This window comes from Labrus bergylta, chromosome 12 (assembly GCF_963930695.1).
Source record: "Labrus bergylta chromosome 12, fLabBer1.1, whole genome shotgun sequence".
Taxonomy (NCBI): Eukaryota; Metazoa; Chordata; class Actinopteri; order Labriformes; family Labridae; genus Labrus; species Labrus bergylta.
In genome coordinates, this window is record NC_089206.1 from 9737670 (window position 1) to 9761954 (window position 24285).

At 51.1% G+C, this 24285-nt stretch overlaps 1 protein-coding gene across 1 annotated transcript; it reads left to right on the plus strand.

Annotated features, from left to right (window-relative positions):
- The first annotated feature begins 281 nt into the window (after nucleotides 1-281).
- Nucleotides 282-9075, plus strand: LOC109976101 (chitotriosidase-1-like). Its single transcript, XM_065961167.1, has 11 exons — nucleotides 282-557; nucleotides 655-711; nucleotides 2364-2514; nucleotides 2633-2757; nucleotides 2849-2972; nucleotides 3062-3244; nucleotides 3392-3508; nucleotides 3591-3723; nucleotides 4208-4320; nucleotides 6961-7696; nucleotides 8720-9075. The coding sequence occupies exons 1-11, from the start codon at nucleotides 346-348 to the stop codon at nucleotides 9073-9075; spliced, it is 2307 nt and encodes a 768-aa protein (XP_065817239.1). The 5' UTR covers nucleotides 282-345.
- The last annotated feature ends 15210 nt before the right edge of the window (nucleotides 9076-24285 follow it).

Sequence of the window (24285 nt, forward strand, 5' to 3'; positions counted from 1 at the left end):
CTTGAATTAATTAACCCTGAACAGTAAACTAGAACTTTTACCTGTAATGCATGAATTATTATGTCAGAATTTGTATTATTATTGACTCACCCGTTAAGCATTTTTATTAAACCGTATACTTACACATGTGTCCTTTTGAAGGTCTCTGTTTGATCTTTTCCAGCTTGGGTAAGTTCATCAGACAAATTGATCATAATCATCACCGTTATAGCTGCAATGTCTACATAGGACTGTCTGTCTAGAAGAAATATAATATCCTTGAGTAAACAGATGTTAAAGTTAATAACGACATTGAAACATTTGATCGACACAATAAATAATTAAAATAATCATGATTTTTCTTTCATGTATATAGCTTCTACCTCCAGGCTGATGTGTTACTATAACAGCAAAGCAGCAGACAGACCTGCTATGGGGAAGTTCAGTGTTTCAGATATTGATCCAGACAAGTGCACCCATCTGATTTTTGCCTTTTCTGACATAATTGAAAATGAGCTGGTTCCCACAACTGTGAATGATGTTCAGCAGTACTTTGTCTTTAACGCACTCAAACAAAGGTCAGTCCTTAGGTCTATAAATACTGTGGAGATTACATTGTAATACAAGGTATTTGTTTTGCAAAAAAATCATAAATGAATTTGTTTGCTCCTGTAGAAATCCACTTCTGAGAACTATGCTGGCTGTTGGTGGAGAGAAGTTTACGACAGAAAAGTAAGTTGCCTTCAAGGACAAAATTACTAGCAAACTGTTGTAATACCATGACGACCAAATTGCCTTGCTTTTTGTTATACGGTTTCAGAACTTCGTGCAAAAAGAAGGAAAAATATATTCATATTTAAGATTTGGAAACTTTAGTTTTTTTGCACAAAATTAATTAAAATTGAAAATGCAAAATTGCATGCAACCAAAATGACCCCTTCAGCGAATTAATGAAAATAACAAAACATTGAAAAGAGATTTGTATTTCACTGAAACTTTGCAATATGTATTTTAATCGCTTAGGTCAGTGACTGCACATTATAATAATTATGGGGATCATCATACCTTTTATTAGGGCCTGAGCACCAACCTCGGAGCAAAGAACCTATTTGAATGCAAGGAATTGTCATTCAGTGTTTTCCTTTGAATAACAAGGTTTCATAATAGGGCCGTGGCGTGATGTCAAAGTTTGAAGTTGTTTTTGGCATAGTGCCAAAAAAAGTAAATGCTTATAACTCTACTATGCAGTGTGCAATCATCACCAAAATATTCATGCATGACACCCCACCCGCAAGCAGTCCGCCCTGAACACATCCATGGTTTAAATTATTGAATTAGTCACAGCGCCACCTGTTGACATAAGCTAGTCACTACTTTTGAGCAATATTTAATTTGCATTAGCCATTGTTGAACAGTTGCTCATAGCACCCTAAAAATCACTGTTGACCATTCTAAGACCTTGGCCATACTACCTTTCCAAGCTCAAGGGCCTGCGTCAAAAGCTTTGCATTACGAACGCGTCGTCCGCCATCAAACAGGAAGTAGTTATTAGAGTGGCTTACCTTGGTCGTATATGCACAAAACTTCATACACATCATCCCTCTGGGAAAGTAAACATTTCCATATAGGTGTAGTAAGTGGGTCACCAACATAGCTCTACCTACTGGTGAGAGGCGGCACTACATTTCAAATACAATGTTAGATTTGCTCAAAATTTCACAGATAGTATCAGGTTTGGCCTCTAACAAAGTCACATTCCAATAATAAACTGTAACCATAGTGCCCCTTACTGCAAGGACTAAGTACTACCTCCTATTTACAATGTTAGATTGTTTTCAAATTTCACATGAATGATGTCAGTCCTGCCTTTATCACATCTAGCTTAATACAATTACACTATCAATGAAGCGCCCCCTATTGGAAATAGCCAGTTCTACATCTCATATACAATGTTAGATTTTCATGAAATTGCACAGGTGTCATGACAATGCCAGCCTGAAGTGCTCTACTTAAAAATAATACGGGATCTTCATTGCGTTGCCTACTTTTGCGTTTGCCAGTAGTACAACTTTTACACTAATGGATCTGCTGACCTGGTCCCTGGCCCCACCTTGCTGCTGCTGTATTCCTCGCACTTGCGACACCCCGACATGCACAGGGGTGGTGCAGGGTTCCTTCATCATTGCATCGGGTTTTCATTTTTGTTAATATTTTTAATATATATTGAAATCATGGTTGTACACATTGCAATCAAACGCAAAATTGGTTTACACGTTATCTCACGTTTTGATTGCCTTGTTCTGCTTGAGCAGAGGGCTTCATTGAATAGGTGTGAGTGCAAATACCCCTTTGTGTTTATCTTTTTATATTTTTATGCTTACCAGATTCAGGACAATGGCGGGATCACAAGAGAACAGAGAATTGTTCATCAAGTCTGTTATCAAACTACTAAGACCATTGAAGTTTGATGGGCTAAACCTTGACTGGAGGTATCCAACTGAAGAGGACAAGCAGAGATTCACAGAGCTTTGCAAGGTCAGATCCTTAATATCTCCTCTGGGACCGGTATTTTCAGAAAAAAGCCATACTGCAAATGCCATGAGTGACAATAAAATGTAACTGAGACTGAGAACCATGCTTCTGTGTTGTATAGGAGCTCAAAACAGCCTTTGTGGATGAAGGAACTTCAAGTAACCAGAAAAGATTAATCCTTGCAGCATCTGTCTCTGCTGAGAGGTCAACCATCGATGCTAGCTATGACGTGGAAGAAATTGCCATGTAAAATATTTTTTAAATAAATCTCTGCCATGATAATAATAAAAAGCGGCTGTTCTGTTTTAGTGAAGGTGATTCCCTCTTAATTTATCAGGCACTTGGATTTCATCAATGTGTTGACATTTGACTTCCACGGCCCCTGGGAAAGTGTCACAGCACATCACAGCCCCTTATTCCAGGGATCCCAAGACACTGGAGATTCTATCTACTCTAACACTGTAAGCAAGAGTTTATTTTTTCATACAGCTTTGTTTCCGAACATGTACCTGTATCCTATTTGTTTTGATTATTGGTTTTCACTTCTTAGGCCTCTGCCTTAGAGTACTGGCGGGACCAGGGAGCACCTGAAGAAAAACTGAACATGGGGATCTCAGCTTATGGACGGGCTTTTTCCCTGTCCTCTAATTCAAGCGCTGTCGGTGCACCAGCCAGTGGTCCTGGTGAGGAAGGCTGCTACACCGGTGAAGAAGGATTCTGGGCCTCTTATGAGGTATTACTGCACGGTTTCAATACAACCATTTATATTAATGGCCTTATTATTGGCCAACAGTTTTGGCTGTATTTGGTGTGCCAGATATATATCCTTGTAATTATTACTTTATTAGATCTCAATACGAAATATGATCCTTCTTTTCAGACTTGCCTTTATCTGGATGGGGTACAAACCCATCTTATTTCTGATCAGAAAGTTCCATATGCCACAACAGAAAATCAGTGGGTTGGATTTGACGACACAACCAGTATAAGTACCAAGGTAATCATCACTGAAGTACAAAATGTGGTTACATTTACTTTTTTTACAGACTGTTGAAATGTTATCTTTCTCATCCTCTCAGATCAATTACCTCAAAGCAAACAACTTCGGCGGAGCCTTTGTCTGGTCTCTGGACCTGGATGACTTAAGTGGGCAGTTCTGTAACCAGGGCAAGTTCCCATTCGTTAGCCAACTGCATAATCTGCTAGTACCAGGTAAACAACTCGTCAAAAAGTGTCCATATTGTTTTTAAGGGGTACAGGTTTCACCATTAATTTGTTCAAAAACCATTAGCAATGCAACATCATATAAGCCACCGTCTTGTACTTCTATAACTTTTTATGCAGAGTACATATCTAGTTCAGCATTTTTTAAATCAAGGCATCTCAGAAGTCATGCTCTTTATGTGTTTCCCACAGATTGATGCGATACCAGGGCGATGGAGTTCTGGGGGAGGGGGGTGAAGGGGATCGCCATACTTTTTTTCTTTACTCTTATCTTAGGGTATATTTTAATATTGCGTTTGTATTCATATCAAATATATTCTTCCCTCTGAATTAATTTAGTGTTCGCAACAAATGACTTTAATCTGCTTTAATCTGAGTGGAGATGTTCACAGACTACAGCAGGCTGTGAGATGTCAGCTATCTATTGAGGCTGCCATGCCTGCCCAAAAGGTCTTTACCGCACTCTCTACAGACGAGGCTACAGACATAATCTGCTCCACACTAGCCTCATCTCTGAACAAGCACTGCCCTCTGGTGTCCAAACCCGCTCGCAAAACCCACCCTAGCCCATGGCTCATGGAAGTCGTAAGAGAGCAAAGAGCAGGGCTGAGGTCAGCAGAGAGAAAATGGCAAAAATCCAAACAGTCCGCTGACCTCAATGACTATAAGCAAAGACTTGTCTCATTCTCCTTCAGCCTGAAAACGGCCAAGACAACATATTATCAGAACAAGATATGCAATGCCAGAGATACAAGAAAAATGTTTTCTGCTTTTAACTCACTGCTTCAACCACCTCCCCCTCCACCCTCCAATCTGTTCACACCAGACATGTTTGCCTCGTATTTTACTGAAAAGGTTGCAACCATCAGTAACCAGTTTTCTGAATCTGACCAACTCAGCCCAAAGGCACCAACCAAAAGTGCCTCACTCGACTCATTCTCCTCTCTGACTGAGGATGAAGTCTCTAAGCTTGTGCTAGATTCTCGGCCCACCACCTGTCCTCTGTACCCAATACCATCAAGCCTCCTGCAGACCATTTCCTCTCCGCTTAATGCTGCACTTAAACATGTCATCAACTCCTCTCTGTCAACGGGTGTGTTCCCCACTGCATTCAAGCAAGCTCGGGTCACCCCTCTGCTCAAAAAACCCACACTAAACCGAGCGCAGGTTGACAACTACAGACCGGTTTCTCTTCTGCCCTTTCTGTTAGACCTGTCTGCTGCCTTTGACACAGTCAACCATCAAATCCTCCTATCCACGCTCTCTGAACTTGGAATCTCAGGATCTGCCCTCTGCTGGTTCGTGTCCTACCTCTCTGGGCGATCCTTTAGAGTGTCGTGGAAGGGAGAAGTGTCCAAAGCGCACAGCTTATCCACAGGGGTACCTCAAGGGTCAGTGCTTGGTCCCCTTTTCTTCTCCATATTCACGAGATCACTTGGTTCAATAATCCGCTCTCATGGCTTCTCATACCACTGCTATGCTGACGATACCCAACTCTTCCTGTCATTCCCACCAGACGATGTTACAGTCTCTACAAGAATCTCATCATGCCTTGCTGATATCTCTAAATGGATGAATGAACGGCACCTTCAACTCAATCTTTCAAAGACTGAGCTCCTTGTCATCCCAGCCAGTCCCTCTATGCAACCACAGATCAATATCCAGCTTGGAATAACCAAACTCATGCCCACAAAGTCTGCCCAGAACCTGGGTGTCATGATTGATGACCAGCTAACTTTTAAGGTTCAAGTAGCCTCGATTGCCCGGTCATGTCGATTTGTCCTGTACAACATCAGGAAGATCAGACCTTACCTGTCAGAACAAGCTACACAGCTCCTGGTACAGGCTCTTGTAATATCGATTATTGCAACTCTCTACTGGCAGGTCTTCCTACATCCACTATCAAACCTCCGCAAATGATACAAAATGCAGCAGCACGACTGGTCTTCAACCTTCCTAGAAGAGCACATGTCACTCCGCTGTTCATCTCCTTACACTGGCTCCCAGTTACTGCTCGCATCAAATTTAAAACTCTGCTGCTCGCTTACAAAACAGCGACAAAAACGGCTCCTCCTTACTTTAACTCTCTCATCCAGGTCTACACTCCCTCCTGCCCACTACGCTCTGCCAATGAAAGGTGTCTGATCCAACCTTCACAACAGGGTCCAAAGTCTCTGACTAGACTCTTCTCCTCTGTTGCCCCCCCGGTGGTGGAATGAAGTTCCAAACTCCATTCGATCTGCAGACTCCCTCTGCACCTTTAAGAAAAAGCAAAAGACCCAGCTCTTTTATGAATACCTACTAAATTAATGATGATGGTTTCGATATCATTGATGATGATGATGGTTGTGACGATTGTTTTTGTTTGATAACGATGACTTATAAGATGGTTTCTATACTGATTAGAGCTCTCAAGAATTGCCGTCAATGTTGTGCTTTGCCTCTGCGCAATGCCTGTCAGCACCCATGTGTCCAATCGGACTCAAAGCTGATCGTTTGCTCTTACTGATATTGTTCCCTTTTTTCTAGATCCTTGCTTGTGTTGTACTTACTCTCTGATGTACGTCGCTTTGGATAAAAGCGTCTGCTAAGTGAATTGTAGAATTGTAGAAGATGCTGCTATTGTTAAATTAGTTGCAGACACGGTGAGAGTCAACGGAGTAAAGTTAAGCCGACCGTTTGACCGGATCACATGTTTACCCGACTCGGTCCGTACAGATCACGGCTCAACTGAGTGCTGTTTCACTAAAAATAAAAAGGTGCGCATGGTGACTGGTGCTCCAGTGTGTGTGTATGTGTGTTTGTGCACGGTGTATGTTGGTGTGTCTCAGCGTGCCCCACGATGCTGACAATCGTGACAGCAGAGAGAGGAGCAGTAAAAAGCAACTGCAGTTCCATGAAATTTACTTTTGGTTTTGGAACCGTAAGGTCCTCGCGCATGCCTTCTCTCTCTCACTAACTCTCTTGTGGACGGAGCACTTTTATGAATAGAAAAAAAAATTAATAAAAACAAGTTGGAAATATACTTGGCCGGCCAGAAATGAACTTAAGCGGTCCGCAATAGTATCGTCTATGTGTGGGAAACACTGTCTGTCATTTCACAAAATGGTGATCAAAAAAGGGTCAAGATAAATTAACAAGATATATGCCTGTTTTTCTTTCAGGTTTCCCTGAATCAACAACAACATCTCCCCCTAATACAACATTAGCTCCCCCTACTGTAAGCACAGCTCCCCCTACCCTCAACAAAGCTCCCCCAGCAAAAACAACAACAACTCTCCTTTCTCAAACCTCAGCTCCCCCTACAACGCACAAAACACTACCTACTACAACCATATCTCCTCCTACTACAACCACAACAACTCCCCCTACTACAACCACAATTCGCCCTACTACAACTGCAACTCCCCCCACAACAGCAACAGCTCCGCCTACAAAAACCACAACTCCCCATACAATAACCACAGCTTCCCCTACAACAACCGCAGATACCCCTACAGCAACAGCAGACCCTACAACAACCACAGCTGCCCCTACTACCACAGCTGCTGCTTCAACAACCACAGGTGCACCAACTACAACCACATCTGCCGCTACAACCACATCTGCCGCTACAAACACATCTGCCCCTACAACAACCACATCTGCCCCAACAACAACCACAGTTGCCCCAATTACAACCATAGTTGCCGCTACAACAACCACATCTACCACAACAACAAACACAGCTTCCCCAACTACAATCACAACTGCCGCTACACAAACCACAGCGGCACCAACAACATCCACAGCTGCCCCAACAACAACCACTGCTACCCCAACAACAACCACAACTGCCCTAACTACAACCACAGCTGCCCCAACTACAATCACAACTGCCGCTACACAAACCACAGCGGCACCAACAACATCCACAGCTGCCCCAACAACAACCACTGCTACCCCAACAACAACCACAACTGCCCTAACTACAACCACAGCTGCCCCAACTACAACCACAGCTGCCGCTACACCAACCACAGCGGCACCAACAACAACCACAGCTGCCCCAAAAACAACCACAGCTGCCCCAATTACAACCACATCTGCCCCAACAACAACCACAGTTGCTTCAACAACAACCAAAGCTGCCCCAACTACAACCACATCTGCCCCTACTACAACCACAGCTGCCGCTACAACAACGACAGCGGCACCAACAACAACCACAGCTGCCCAAACAACAACTACTTCTGCCGCTACACCAACCACAGCGGCCCCAACTACAACCACAACTGCCCGAACTACAACCACAGCTGCCCCAACTACAACCACAGCTGCCCCAACTACAACCACATCTGCCCCTACTACAACCAAAGCTGCGCCAACAACAACCACAGCTGCCCCAACTACAATGACAACTGCCGCTACAACAACCACATCTGACCCAATTACAACTACATCTGCCCCTACAACAACCACAGCTACCCCAACTACAACTGCCCCAACTACAACCACAGCTGTCACTATTAAAACCACAGTTGCCCCAACAACAACCACAGCTGTCCCTACAAAAACCACAGCTGCCCCTACAACAACAGCAGCCCCAACAACAACCACAGCTGCCTCACCTACAACCACAGCTGCTGCTACAACAACCAAAGCTGCCACTACAAAGATCACATCTGCCCCTACTACAACCACAGCTGCCCCAACCACAGCTGCCCCTTCAACAACTTCAGCTGCCCCTACAAACACAGCTTCTGGAATCATTGCTCCCACTACAAAAACCACAGCTGCCCCTACTACAACCACAGCTGCCGCTACAACAACGACAGCGGCACCAACAACAACCACATCTGCCCCAACAACAACCACAACGGCCCTAACTACAACCACAACTGCCCCAACTACAACCACAGCTGCCCCAACTACAACCACATCTGCCCCAACTACAACCACAGCTGCCCCAACTACAACCACATCTGCCCCTACTACAACAGAGGCTTTCCCTACAACAACGACAGCGGCACCAACAAAAACTACTGCTGCAGCTACACCAACCACAGCGGACCCAACTACAACCACAGCTGTCCCAACTACAACCACAGCTGCCCCAACTACAACAGAGGCTTTCCCTACAACAACCACAGCTGCCCCTACTACAACCACTGTGGCCCCAACAACAACAACAGCAGCCCCTACAACAACCACAGCTGCCCCAATTACAACTACAACTGCCGCAGCTGTCACTACTACAACCACAGCTGCACTAACAACAACCACAGCTGCCCCAACTACAACCAAAACTGCCCCAACAACAACTACAGCTGCCCCAACTACAACCACAGCTGTCCCTAAGACAACCACAGCTGTCCCTACAACGACAGCTGCCCCTACTACAACAACAGCTGCCCCAACCACATCTGCCCCTACAACAACCTCAGCTGCCCCTACAAACACAGCTTCTGGAATCATTAATCCCACTACAACAACCACAGCTGCCCCTACTACAACCACAGCTGCCGCTACAACAACGACAGCGGCACCAACAACAACCACATCTGCCCCAACAACAGCTGCTGCTGCCGCTACACCAGACACGGCGGCCCCAACTACAACCATAGCTGTCCTAACTACAACCACAGCTGCCCCAACAACAACAACAGCAGCCCCAACCACAATCACAGCTGCTGCTACACAAAACACCGCTGCCGCTACAACAACCACAGCTGCCCCTATAACAACCACATCTGCCCCAACAACAAACACAGCTTCCCCAACTACAACCACAGCTGCCGCTACACCAACTACAGGGGCACCAACAACAACCACAACTGCCCCAACTACAACCACATCTGACCCAACTACAACCACAGCGGCCCCTACAACAACCACATCTGCCCCTACTACAACCACAGATGCCCCTACCACAACGACAGCTGCGCCAACAACAACCACAGCTGCCGCTACACCAACCACAGCTGCCCCAACTACAATGACAACTGCCGCTACAACAACCACATCTGACCCAACTACAACCACAGATGCTGCAACTACAACCACATCTGCCCCTACAACAACCACAGCTACCACAACTACAACTGCCCCAACTACCACCGCAGCTGTCACTACTACAACCACAGCTGCCCCTACAACAACAGCAGCTCCAACAACAACCACAGCTGCCCCACCTACAACCACAGATGCCGCTACAACAACCAAAGCTGCCACTACAAAAACCACATCTGCCCCTACTACAACCACAGCTGCCCCAACCACAGCTGCCCATACAACAACCACAGCGGCCCCAACTACAACCACAGCTGTCCTAACTACAACCACAGCTGCCCCTACTACAACCACTGTGGCCCCCACAACAACCATAGCTACCCCTACTACAACCACAACTGCCCCAACTACAACTACAGCTGCCCCAACGACAACCACAGCTGTCCCTAAGACAACCACAGCTGCCCCTACAACGACAGCTGCCCCTACTACAACCACAGCTGCCCCAACCACAGCTGCCCCTACAACAACCTCAGCAGCCCCTACAAACACAGCTTCTGGAATCATTGCTCCCACTACAACAACCACAGCTGCCCCTACTACAACCACAGCTGCCGCTACAACAACGACAGCGGCACCAACAAAAACCACATCTGCCCCAACAACAACTACTGCTGCAGCTACACCAACCACAGCTGCCCCAACTACAACCACAGCTGCTGCTACACCAACCACAGCTGCCGATACAACAACCACAGATGCCCCTACTACAACCACAGCTGCGCCAACAACAACCACAGCTGCCCCAACTACAACTACAGCTGTGCGAACAACAACCACATCTGCTGCTACAACAACCACAGCTTCCCCTACAACAACCACAGCTTCCCCTACAACAACCACAGCTGCCCCAACTACAACCACAGCTTCCCCTACAACAACCACAGCTGCCCCAACTACAACCACATCTGCCCCAACAACAACCACAGCTGCCCCAACTACAACCACAGCTGCCGCTACACCAAGCACAGCGGCACCAACAACAACCACATCTGCCCCTACTACAACCACAGCTGCCCCAACAACAACCACAGCTGCCGTTACAACAACCACATTGGCACCAACAACAACCACAGCTGCCCGAACAACAACAGCAGCCCCAACAACAAACACAGCTGCCCCAACAACAACTACAGCTGTGCCAACAACAACCACTGCTGCCCCAACTACAACAACATCTGCTGCTACAACAACCTCAGCTGCCCCTACAAACACAGCATCTGGAATCTTTGCTCCCACTACAACAACCACATCTGCCCCAACAACAAACACAGCTTCTCCAACTACAACCACAGCTGCCGCTACACCAACCACAGCTGCCCCAACTACAACAACATCTGCTGCTACAACAACCTCAGCTGCCCCTACAAACACAGCATCTGGAATCTTTGCTCCCACTACAACAACCACATCTGCCCCAACAACAAACACAGCTTCTCCAACTACAACCACAGCTGCCGCTACACCAACCACAGCGGCACCAACAACAACCACAACTGCCCCAACTACAACTGCCCCAACTACAACCACAGATGCCACAACTACAACCACAGCTGCGCCAACAACAACCACAGCTGCCACAACTACAACAAAAGCTGTGCCAACAACAACCACTGCTGCCCCAACTACAACCACATCTGCTGCTACAATAACCACAGCTGCCCCAACTACAACTACATCTGCCCCAACAACAACCACAGCTGCCCCAACTACAACCACAGCTGCCAATACAACAACCACAGCGACACCAACAACAACCACAGCTGCCCCAACTACAACCACAACTGCCGCTACAACAACCACAGCTGCAGCTATACCAACAACAGCGGCACCAACAACAACCACATCTGCCCCTACTACAACCACAGCTGCTCCTACTACAACCACAGCTGCAACAACTACAACAAAAGCTGTGCCAACAACAACCACTGCTGCCCCAACTACAACCACATCTGCTGCTACAATAACCACAGCTGCCCCAACTGCAACCACAGCTGCCCCAACAACAACCACAGCTGCCCCAACTACAACCACAGCTGCCATTACAACAACCACAGCGACACCAACAACAACCACAGCTGCCCCAACTACAACCACAACTGCCGCTACAACAACCACAGCTGCCCCAACTACAACCACAGCTGCTGCTTCACCAACCACAGCTGCCGCTACAACAACCACAGCTGCCGCTACACCAACCACAGCTGCCCCAACTACAACAACATCTGCTGCTACAACAACCTCAGCTGCCCCTACAAACACAGCATCTGGAATCTTTGCTCCCACTACAACAACCACATCTGCCCCAACAACAAACACAGCTTCTCCAACTACAACCACAGCTGCCGCTACACCAACCACAGCGGCACCAACAACAACCACAACTGCCCCAACTACAACTGCCCCAACTACAACCACAGATGCCACAACTACAACCACAGCTGCGCCAACAACAACCACAGCTGCCACAACTACAACAAAAGCTGTGCCAACAACAACCACTGCTGCCCCAACTACAACCACATCTGCTGCTACAATAACCACAGCTGCCCCAACTACAACTACATCTGCCCCAACAACAACCACAGCTGCCCCAACTACAACCACAGCTGCCAATACAACAACCACAGCGACACCAACAACAACCACAGCTGCCCCAACTACAACCACAACTGCCGCTACAACAACCACAGCTGCAGCTATACCAACAACAGCGGCACCAACAACAACCACATCTGCCCCTACTACAACCACAGCTGCTCCTACTACAACCACAGCTGCAACAACTACAACAAAAGCTGTGCCAACAACAACCACTGCTGCCCCAACTACAACCACATCTGCTGCTACAATAACCACAGCTGCCCCAACTGCAACCACAGCTGCCCCAACAACAACCACAGCTGCCCCAACTACAACCACAGCTGCCATTACAACAACCACAGCGACACCAACAACAACCACAGCTGCCCCAACTACAACCACAACTGCCGCTACAACAACCACAGCTGCCCCAACTACAACCACAGCTGCTGCTTCACCAACCACAGCTGCCGCTACAACAACCACAGCTGCCCCAACTACAACTACAGCTGTGCCAACAACAACCACATCTGCTGCTACAACAACCACAGCTTCCCCTACAACAACCACAGCTGCCCCAACAACAACTACAACTGTCGCAGCTGTCACTACTACAACCACAGCTGCCCTAACAACAACCATAGCTGCCCCTACTACAACCACAACTGCTCCAACTACAACTACAGCTGCAACAACGACAACCACAGCTGTCCCTAAGACAACCACAGCTGCCACTACAACGACAGCTGCCCCTACTACAACCACAGCTGCCCCAACCACAGCTGCCCCTACAACAACCTCAGCTGCCCCTACAAACACAGCTTCTGGAATCATTGCTCCCACTACAACAACCACATCTGCCCCAACTACAACCACAGCTGCCGCTACACCAACCACAGCGGCACCAACAACAACCACAACTGCCCCAACTAAAACCACAACTGCCCCAACTACAACCACAGATGCCACAACTACAACCACAGCGGCCCCTACAACAACCACATCTGCCCCAACTACAACTACAGCTGTGCCAACAACAACCACATCTGCTGCTACAACAACCACAGCTTCCCCTACAACAACCACAGCTGCCCCAACAACAACTACAACTGTCGCAGCTGTCACTACTACAACCACAGCTGCCCTAACAACAACCATAGCTGCCCCTACTACAACCACAACTGCTCCAACTACAACTACAGCTGCAACAACGACAACCACAGCTGTCCCTAAGACAACCACAGCTGCCACTACAACGACAGCTGCCCCTACTACAACCACAGCTGCCCCAACCACAGCTGCCCCTACAACAACCTCAGCTGCCCCTACAAACACAGCTTCTGGAATCATTGCTCCCACTACAACAACCACATCTGCCCCAACTACAACCACAGCTGCCGCTACACCAACCACAGCGGCACCAACAACAACCACAACTGCCCCAAGTAAAACCACAACTGCCCCAACTACAACCACAGATGCCACAACTACAACCACAGCGGCCCCTACAACAACCACATCTGCCCCAACTACAACTACAGCTGTGCCAACAATAACCACATCTGCTGCTACAACAACCACAGCTTCCCCTACAACAAACACAGCTGCCCCAACAACAACCACAGCTGCCCCAACTACAACCACAGCTGCTCCTACTTCAACCACAGCTGCGCCAACAACAACCACAGCTGCCCCAACAACAACCACAGCTGTGCCAACAACAACCACTGCTGCCCCAACTACAACCACAGCTGCCCCAACAACAACCACAGCTGCCCCAACTACAACCACAGCTGCCGCTACAACAACCACAGCTGCCGCTACAACAACCACAGCTGCCGCTACACCAACCACAGCGGCACCAACAACAACCACATCTGCCCCTACTACAACCACAGCTGCCCCTACTACAAGCACAGCCGCCCCTACTACAAGCACAGCCGCCCCTACTACAACCACTACTGCTCCTACTACAACCACAGCTGCCCCAACAACAACCACAGCTGCCCCAACTACAACCACAGGGGCACCAACAACAACCACAGCTGCCCCAACAACAACCACAGCTGCGCCAACAACAACCACAGCTGCGCCAACAACAGCCACAGCTGCCGCTAAAACAACCACAGTGGCACCAACAACAACCACATCTGCCCCTACTGCAGCCACAGCTGCCCCAACTACAACCACAGCTGCCCCAACAACAACCACAGCTGCCCCAACAACAACCACATCTGCCCCTACTACAACCACAGCTGCCCCAACCACAGCTGCCCCTACAACAACCTCAGCTGCCCCTACAAACACAGCTTCTGGAATCATTGCTCCCACTACAACAACCACATCTGCCCCAACTACAACCACAGCTGCCGCTACACCAACCACAGCGGCACCAACAACAACCACAACTGCCCCAACTACAACTACAGCTGTGCCAACAACAACCACATCTGCTGCTACAACAACCACAGCTTCCCCTACAACAAACACAGCTGCCCCAACAACAACCACAGCTGCCCCAACTACAACCACAGCTGCCGCTACAACAACCACAGCTGCAGCTACACCAACCACAGCTGCTCCTACTACAACCACAGCTGCGCCAACAACAACCACAGCTGCCCCAACAACAACCACAGCTGTGCCAACAACAACCACTGCTGCCCCAACTACAACCACAGCTGCCCCAACAACAACCACAGCTGCCCCAACTACAACCACAGCTGCCGCTACACCAACCACAGCGGCACCAACAACAACCACATCTGCCCCTACTACAACCACAGCTGCCCCTACTACAACCACAGCTGCCCCTACTACAAGCACAGCCGCCCCTACTACAACCACTACTGCTCCTACTACAACCACAGCTGCCCCAACAACAACCACAGCTGCCCCAAAAACAACCACATCTGCCCCTACTACAACCACAGCTGCCCCAACTACAACCACAGCTGCCGCTACAACCACAGCTGCCCCAACAACAACCACAGCTGCCCCAACTACAACCACAGCTGCCGCTACAACAACCACAGCTGCCCCAACTACAACCACAGCTGCCGCTACAACAACCACAGCTTCCCCAACAACAACCACAGCTGCCCCAACTACAACCCCAGTGGCACCAACAACAACCACAGCTGCCCCAACACCACCCACATCTGCCCCTACTACAACCACAGCTGCCCCAACTACAACCACAGCTGCCGCTACAACAACCACAGCTGCCCCAACTACAACCACAGCTGCCGCTACAACAACCACAGCTTCCCCAACAACAACCACTGCTGCCCCAACTACAACCACAGCGGCACCAACAACAACCACAGCTGCCGCTACAACAACCACAGCTTCCCCAACAACAACCACAGCTGCCCCAACTACAACCACAGCGGCACCAACAACAACCACAGCTGCCCCAACTACAACCACAGCGGCGCAAACAACAACCACAGCTGCCCCGACTACAACCACAGCTGCCCCAACTACAACCACAGCTGCCGCTACAACAACCACAGCTGCCCCAACAACAACCACAGCTGCCCCAACTACAACCACAGCTGCCGCTACAACAACCACAGCTGCCCCAACTACAACCACAACTGCCGCTACAACAACCACAGCTTCCCCAACAACAACCACAGCTGCCCCAACTACAACCACAGGGGCACCAACAACAACCACAGCTGCCCCAACAACAACCACAGCTGCGCCAACAACAACCACAGCTGCGCCAACAACAGCCACAGCTGCCGCTAAAACAACCACAGTGGCACCAACAACAACCACATCTGCCCCTACTGCAGCCACAGCTGCCCCAACTACAACCACAGCTGCCCCAACAACAACCACAGCTGCCCCAACAACAACCACATCTGCCCCTACTACAACCACAGCTGCCCCAACCACAGCTGCCCCTACAACAACCTCAGCTGCCCCTACAAACACAGCTTCTGGAATCATTGCTCCCACTACAACAACCACATCTGCCCCAACTACAACCACAGCTGCCGCTACACCAACCACAGCGGCACCAACAACAACCACAACTGCCCCAACTACAACTACAGCTGTGCCAACAACAACCACATCTGCTGCTACAACAACCACAGCTTCCCCTACAACAAACACAGCTGCCCCAACAACAACCACAGCTGCCCCAACTACAACCACAGCTGCCGCTACAACAACCACAGCTGCAGCTACACCAACCACAGCTGCTCCTACTACAACCACAGCTGCGCCAACAACAACCACAGCTGCCCCAACAACAACCACAGCTGTGCCAACAACAACCACTGCTGCCCCAACTACAACCACAGCTGCCCCAACAACAACCACAGCTGCCCCAACTACAACCACAGCTGCCGCTACAACAACCACAGCTGCCGCTACAACAACCACAGCTGCCGCTACACCAACCACAGCGGCACCAACAACAACCACATCTGCCCCTACTACAACCACAGCTGCCCCTACTACAACCACAGCTGCCCCTACTACAAGCACAGCCGCCCCTACTACAACCACTACTGCTCCTACTACAACCACAGCTGCCCCAACAACAACCACAGCTGCCCCAACTACAACCACAGCTGCCGCTACAACCACAGCTGCCCCAACAACAACCACAGCTGCCCCAACTACAACCACAGCTGCCGCTACAACAACCACAGCTGCTCCAACTACAACCACAGCTGCGCCAACAACAACCACAGCTGCCCCGACTACAACCACATCTGCCCCTACTACAACCACAGCTGCCGCTACAACAACCACAGCTGCCCCAACTACAACCACAGCTGCCCCAACAACAACCACAGCTGCCCCAACAACAACCACAGCTGCCCCAACTACAACCACAGCTGCCGCTACAACAACCACAGCTTCCCCAACAACAACCACAGCTGCCCCAACTACAACCCCAGTGGCACCAACAACAACCACAGCTGCCCCAACACCACCCACATCTGCCCCTACTACAACCACAGCTGCCCCAACTACAACCACAGCTGCCGCTACAACAACCACAGCTGCCCCAACTACAACCACAGCTGCCGCTACAACAACCACAGCTTCCCCAACAACAACCACTGCTGCCCCAACTACAACCACAGCGGCACCAACAACAACCACAGCTGCCGCTACAACAACCACAGCTTCCCCAACAACAACCACAGCTGCCCCAACTACAACCACAGCGGCACCAACAACAACCACAGCTGCCCCAACTACAACCACAGCGGCGCAAACAACAACCACAGCTGCCCCGACTACAACCACAGCTGCCCCAACTACAACCACAGCTGCCGCTACAACAACCACAGCTGCCCCAACAACAACCACAGCTGCCCCAACTACAACCACAGCTGCCGCTACAACAACCACAGCTGCCCCAACTACAACCACAACTGCCGCTACAACAACCACAGCTTCCCCAACAACAACCACAGCTGCCCCAACTACAACCACAGCGGCACCAACAACAACCACAGCTGCCGCTACAACAACCACAGCTTCCCCAACAACAACCACTGCTGCCCCAACTACAACCCCAGCTGCACCAACAACAACCACAGCTGCCCCAACTACAACCCCAGCTGCGCCAACAACAACCACAGCTGACCCGACTACAACCACAGCTGCCCCAACAACAACCACAGCGGCCCCAACTACAACCACAGCTGCCCCAACAACAACCACAGCTGCCCCAACAACAACCACAGCGGCCCCAACTACAACCACAGCTGCCGCTACAACAACCACAGCTGCAGCTACACCAACCACAGCTGCTCCTACTACAACCACAGCTGCGCCAACAACAACCACAGCTGCCCCAACAACAACCACAGCTGTGCCAACAACAACCACTGCTGCCCCAACTACAACCACAGCTGCCCCAACAACAACCACAGCTGCCCCAACTACAACCACAGCTGCCGCTACAACAACCACAGCTGCCGCTACAACAACCACAGCTGCCGCTACACCAACCACAGCGGCACCAACAACAACCACATCTGCCCCTACTACAACCACAGCTGCCCCTACTACAACCACAGCTGCCCCTACTACAAGCACAGCCGCCCCTACTACAACCACTACTGCTCCTACTACAACCACAGCTGCCCCAACAACAACCACAGCTGCCCCAACTACAACCACAGCTGCCGCTACAACCACAGCTGCCCCAACAACAACCACAGCTGCCCCAACTACAACCACAGCTGCCGCTACAACAACCACAGCTGCTCCAACTACAACCACAGCTGCGCCAACAACAACCACAGCTGCCCCGACTACAACCACATCTGCCCCTACTACAACCACAGCTGCCGCTACAACAACCACAGCTGCCCCAACTACAACCACAGCTGCCCCAACAACAACCACAGCTGCCCCAACAACAACCACAGCTGCCCCAACTACAACCACAGCTGCCGCTACAACAACCACAGCTTCCCCAACAACAACCACAGCTGCCCCAACTACAACCCCAGTGGCACCAACAACAACCACAGCTGCCCCAACACCACCCACATCTGCCCCTACTACAACCACAGCTGCCCCAACTACAACCACAGCTGCCGCTACAACAACCACAGCTGCCCCAACTACAACCACAGCTGCCGCTACAACAACCACAGCTTCCCCAACAACAACCACTGCTGCCCCAACTACAACCACAGCGGCACCAACAACAACCACAGCTGCCGCTACAACAACCACAGCTTCCCCAACAACAACCACAGCTGCCCCAACTACAACCACAGCGGCACCAACAACAACCACAGCTGCCCCAACTACAACCACAGCGGCGCAAACAACAACCACAGCTGCCCCGACTACAACCACAGCTGCCCCAACTACAACCACAGCTGCCGCTACAACAACCACAGCTGCCCCAACAACAACCACAGCTGCCCCAACTACAACCACAGCTGCCGCTACAACAACCACAGCTGCCCCAACTACAACCACAACTGCCGCTACAACAACCACAGCTTCCCCAACAACAACCACAGCTGCCCCAACTACAACCACAGCGGCACCAACAACAACCACAGCTGCCGCTACAACAACCACAGCTTCCCCAACAACAACCACTGCTGCCCCAACTACAACCCCAGCTGCACCAACAACAACCACAGCTGCCCCAACTACAACCCCAGCTGCGCCAACAACAACCACAGCTGACCCGACTACAACCACAGCTGCCCCAACAACAACCACAGCGGCCCCAACTACAACCACAGCTGCCCCAACAACAACCACAGCTGCCCCAACAACAACCACAGCGGCCCCAACTACAACCACAGTTTCCGCCACAACAACCACAGTGGCACCAACAACAACCACAGCTGCTCCAACTACAACCACAGCTGCCGCTACAACAACCACAGCTGCCCCAACTACAACCACAGCTGCCGCTACAACAACCACAGCTGCCCCAATAACAACCACAGCTGCCCCAACTACAACCACAGCTGCCCCAACAACAACCACAGCTGCCGCTACAACAACCACAGCTTCCCCAACAACAACCACAGCTGCCCCAACTACAACCCCAGTGGCACCAACAACAACCACAGCTGCCCCAACTACAAACACAGCTGCCCCAACTACAACCACAGCTGCCGCCACAACAACCACAGCGGCACCAACAACAACCACAGCTGCCCCAACTACAACCACAGCTGCCGCTACAACGACCACAGCTGCCCCAACAACAACCACTGCTGCTCCAACTACAACCACAGCTGCCCCAACAACAACCACAGCTGCCCCAACTACAACCACAGCTGCCCCAACTACAACCACAGCTGCCGCCACAACAACCACAGCGGCACCAACAACAACCACAGCTGCCCCAACACCAACCACATCTGCCCCTACTACAACCACAGCTGCCCCAACTACAACCACAGCTGCCGCTACAACAACCACAGCTGCCCCAACTACAACCACAGCTGCCGCTACAACAACCACAGCTTCCCCAACAACAACCACTGCTGCCCCAACTACAACCACAGCAGCACCAACAACAACCACAGCTGCCGCTACAACAACCACAGCTTCCCCAACAACAACCACACCTGCCCCAACTACAACCACAGCAGCACCAACAACAACCACAGCTGCCCCAACTACAACCACAGCTGCGCAAACAACAACCACAGCTGCCCCGACTACAACCACAGCTGCCCCAACTACAACCACAGCTGCCGCTACAACAACCACAGCTGCCCCAACAACAACCACAACTGCCCCAACTACAACCACAGCTGCCCCAACTACAACCACAGCTGCTCCAACTACAACCACAGCTGCTGCTACAACAACCACAGCTGCCCCAACTACAACCACAGCTGCCGCTACAACAACCACAGCTTCCTCAACAACAACCACTGCTGCCCCAACTACAACCACAGCGGCACCAACAACAACCACAGCTGCCCCAACTACAACCCCAGTGGCACCAACAACAACCACAGCTGCCCCAACTACAACCCCAGTGGCACCAACAACAACCACAGCTGCCCCAACTACAACCACAGCTGCGCCAACAACAACCACAGCTGCTGCTACAACTACCACAGCGGCACCAACAACAACCACAGCTGCCCCTACTACAACCACATCTGCCCCTACTACAACCACTGCTGCCCCAACTACAACCACAGCGGCACCAACAACAACCACAGCTGCCCCAACTACAACCCCAGTGGCACCAACAACAACCACAGCTGCCCCAACTACAACCACAGCTGCGCCAACAACAACCACAGCTGCCCCAACAACAACCACAGCTGCCCCAACTACAACCCCAGTGGCACCAACAACAACCACAGCTGCCCCAACTACAACCACAGCTGCGCCAACAACAACCACAGCTGCTGCTACAACTACCACAGCGGCACCAACAACAACCACAGCTGCCCCTACTACAACCACATCTGCCCCTACTACAACCACAGCTGCCCCAACAACAACCACAGCTGCCCCAACTACAACCACAGCTGCCGCTACAACAACCACAGCTGCCCCAACTACAACCACATCTGCTCCAACTACAACCACAGCTGCCCCAACTACAACCACAGCTGCCGCTACAACAACCACAGCTGCCCCAACAACAACCACTGCTGCTCCAACTACAACCACAGCTGCCCCAACAACAACCACAGCTGCCCCAACTACAACCACAGCTGCCCCAACTACAACCACAGCTGCCGCCACAACAACCACAGCGGCACCAACAACAACCACAGCTGCCCCAACTACAACCACAGCTGCCGCTACAACAACCACAGCTTCCCCAACAACAACCACAGCTGCCCCAACTACAACCCCAGTGGCACCAACAACAACCACAGCTGCCCCAACACCACCCACATCTGCCCCTACTACAACCACAGCTGCCCCAACTACAACCACAGCTGCCGCTACAACAACCACAGCTGCCCCAACTACAACCACAGCTGCCGCTACAACAACCACAGCTTCCCCAACAACAACCACTGCTGCCCCAACTACAACCACAGCGGCACCAACAACAACCACAGCTGCCGCTACAACAACCACAGCTTCCCCAACAACAACCACAGCTGCCCCAACTACAACCACAGCGGCACCAACAACAACCACAGCTGCCCCAACTACAACCACAGCGGCGCAAACAACAACCACAGCTGCCCCGACTACAACCACAGCTGCCCCAACTACAACCACAGCTGCCGCTACAACAACCACAGCTGCCCCAACAACAACCACAGCTGCCCCAACTACAACCACAGCTGCCGCTACAACAACCACAGCTGCCCCAACTACAACCACAACTGCCGCTACAACAACCACAGCTTCCCCAACAACAACCACAGCTGCCCCAACTACAACCACAGCGGCACCAACAACAACCACAGCTGCCGCTACAACAACCACAGCTTCCCCAACAACAACCACTGCTGCCCCAACTACAACCCCAGCTGCACCAACAACAACCACAGCTGCCCCAACTACAACCCCAGCTGCGCCAACAACAACCACAGCTGACCCGACTACAACCACAGCTGCCCCAACAACAACCACAGCGGCCCCAACTACAACCACAGCTGCCCCAACAACAACCACAGCTGCCCCAACAACAACCACAGCGGCCCCAACTACAACCACAGTTTCCGCCACAACAACCACAGTGGCACCAACAACAACCACATCTGCCCCTACTACAACCACAGCTGCCCCAACAACAACCACAGCTGCGCCAACAACAACCACAGCTGCCCCAACTACAACCACAGCTGCCGCTACAACAGCCATAGCTGCCCCAACTACAACCACAGCTGCTCCAACTACAACCACAGCTGCCGCTACAACAACCACAGCTGCCCCAACTACAACCACAGCTGCTCCAACTACAACCACAGCTGCCGCTACAACAACCACAGCTGCCCCAACTACAACCACAGCTGCTCCAACTACAACCACAGCTGCCGCTACAACAACCACAGCTGCCCCAACTACAACCACAGCTGCCGCTACAACAACCACAGCTGCCCCAATAACAACCACAGCTGCCCCAACTACAACCACAGCTGCCCCAACAACAACCACAGCTGCCGCTACAACAACCACAGCTTCCCCAACAACAACCACAGCTGCCCCAACTACAACCCCAGTGGCACCAACAACAACCACAGCTGCCCCAACTACAAACACAGCTGCCCCAACTACAACCACAGCTGCCGCCACAACAACCACAGCGGCACCAACAACAACCACAGCTGCCCCAACTACAACCACAGCTGCCGCTACAACGACCACAGCTGCCCCAACAACAACCACTGCTGCTCCAACTACAACCACAGCTGCCCCAACAACAACCACAGCTGCCCCAACTACAACCACAGCTGCCCCAACTACAACCACAGCTGCCGCCACAACAACCACAGCGGCACCAACAACAACCACAGCTGCCCCAACACCAACCACATCTGCCCCTACTACAACCACAGCTGCCCCAACTACAACCACAGCTGCCGCTACAACAACCACAGCTGCCCCAACTACAACCACAGCTGCCGCTACAACAACCACAGCTTCCCCAACAACAACCACTGCTGCCCCAACTACAACCACAGCAGCACCAACAACAACCACAGCTGCCGCTACAACAACCACAGCTTCCCCAACAACAACCACACCTGCCCCAACTACAACCACAGCAGCACCAACAACAACCACAGCTGCCCCAACTACAACCACAGCTGCGCAAACAACAACCACAGCTGCCCCGACTACAACCACAGCTGCCCCAACTACAACCACAGCTGCCGCTACAACAACCACAGCTGCCCCAACAACAACCACAACTGCCCCAACTACAACCACAGCTGCCCCAACTACAACCACAGCTGCTCCAACTACAACCACAGCTGCTGCTACAACAACCACAGCTGCCCCAACTACAACCACAGCTGCCGCTACAACAACCACAGCTTCCTCAACAACAACCACTGCTGCCCCAACTACAACCACAGCGGCACCAACAACAACCACAGCTGCCCCAACTACAACCCCAGTGGCACCAACAACAACCACAGCTGCCCCAACTACAACCCCAGTGGCACCAACAACAACCACAGCTGCCCCAACTACAACCACAGCTGCGCCAACAACAACCACAGCTGCTGCTACAACTACCACAGCGGCACCAACAACAACCACAGCTGCCCCTACTACAACCACATCTGCCCCTACTACAACCACTGCTGCCCCAACTACAACCACAGCGGCACCAACAACAACCACAGCTGCCCCAACTACAACCCCAGTGGCACCAACAACAACCACAGCTGCCCCAACTACAACCACAGCTGCGCCAACAACAACCACAGCTGCCCCAACAACAACCAC

Excerpts from the sequence above, each read along its gene's own strand:
- LOC109976101 (XM_065961167.1), top strand. The coding sequence starts at position 346 with ATGTATATAGCTTCTACCTCCAGGCTGATGTGTTACTATAACAGCAAA. Across the intron at positions 3,724-4,207 it reads GCATAATCTGCTAGTACCAG|ACGAGGCTACAGACATAATC; the intron begins GTAAACAACTCG and ends CACTCTCTACAG. Across the intron at positions 7,697-8,719 it reads CCCCAACAACAACCACAACT|GCTTTCCCTACAACAACGAC; the intron begins GCCCTAACTACA and ends ACTACAACAGAG.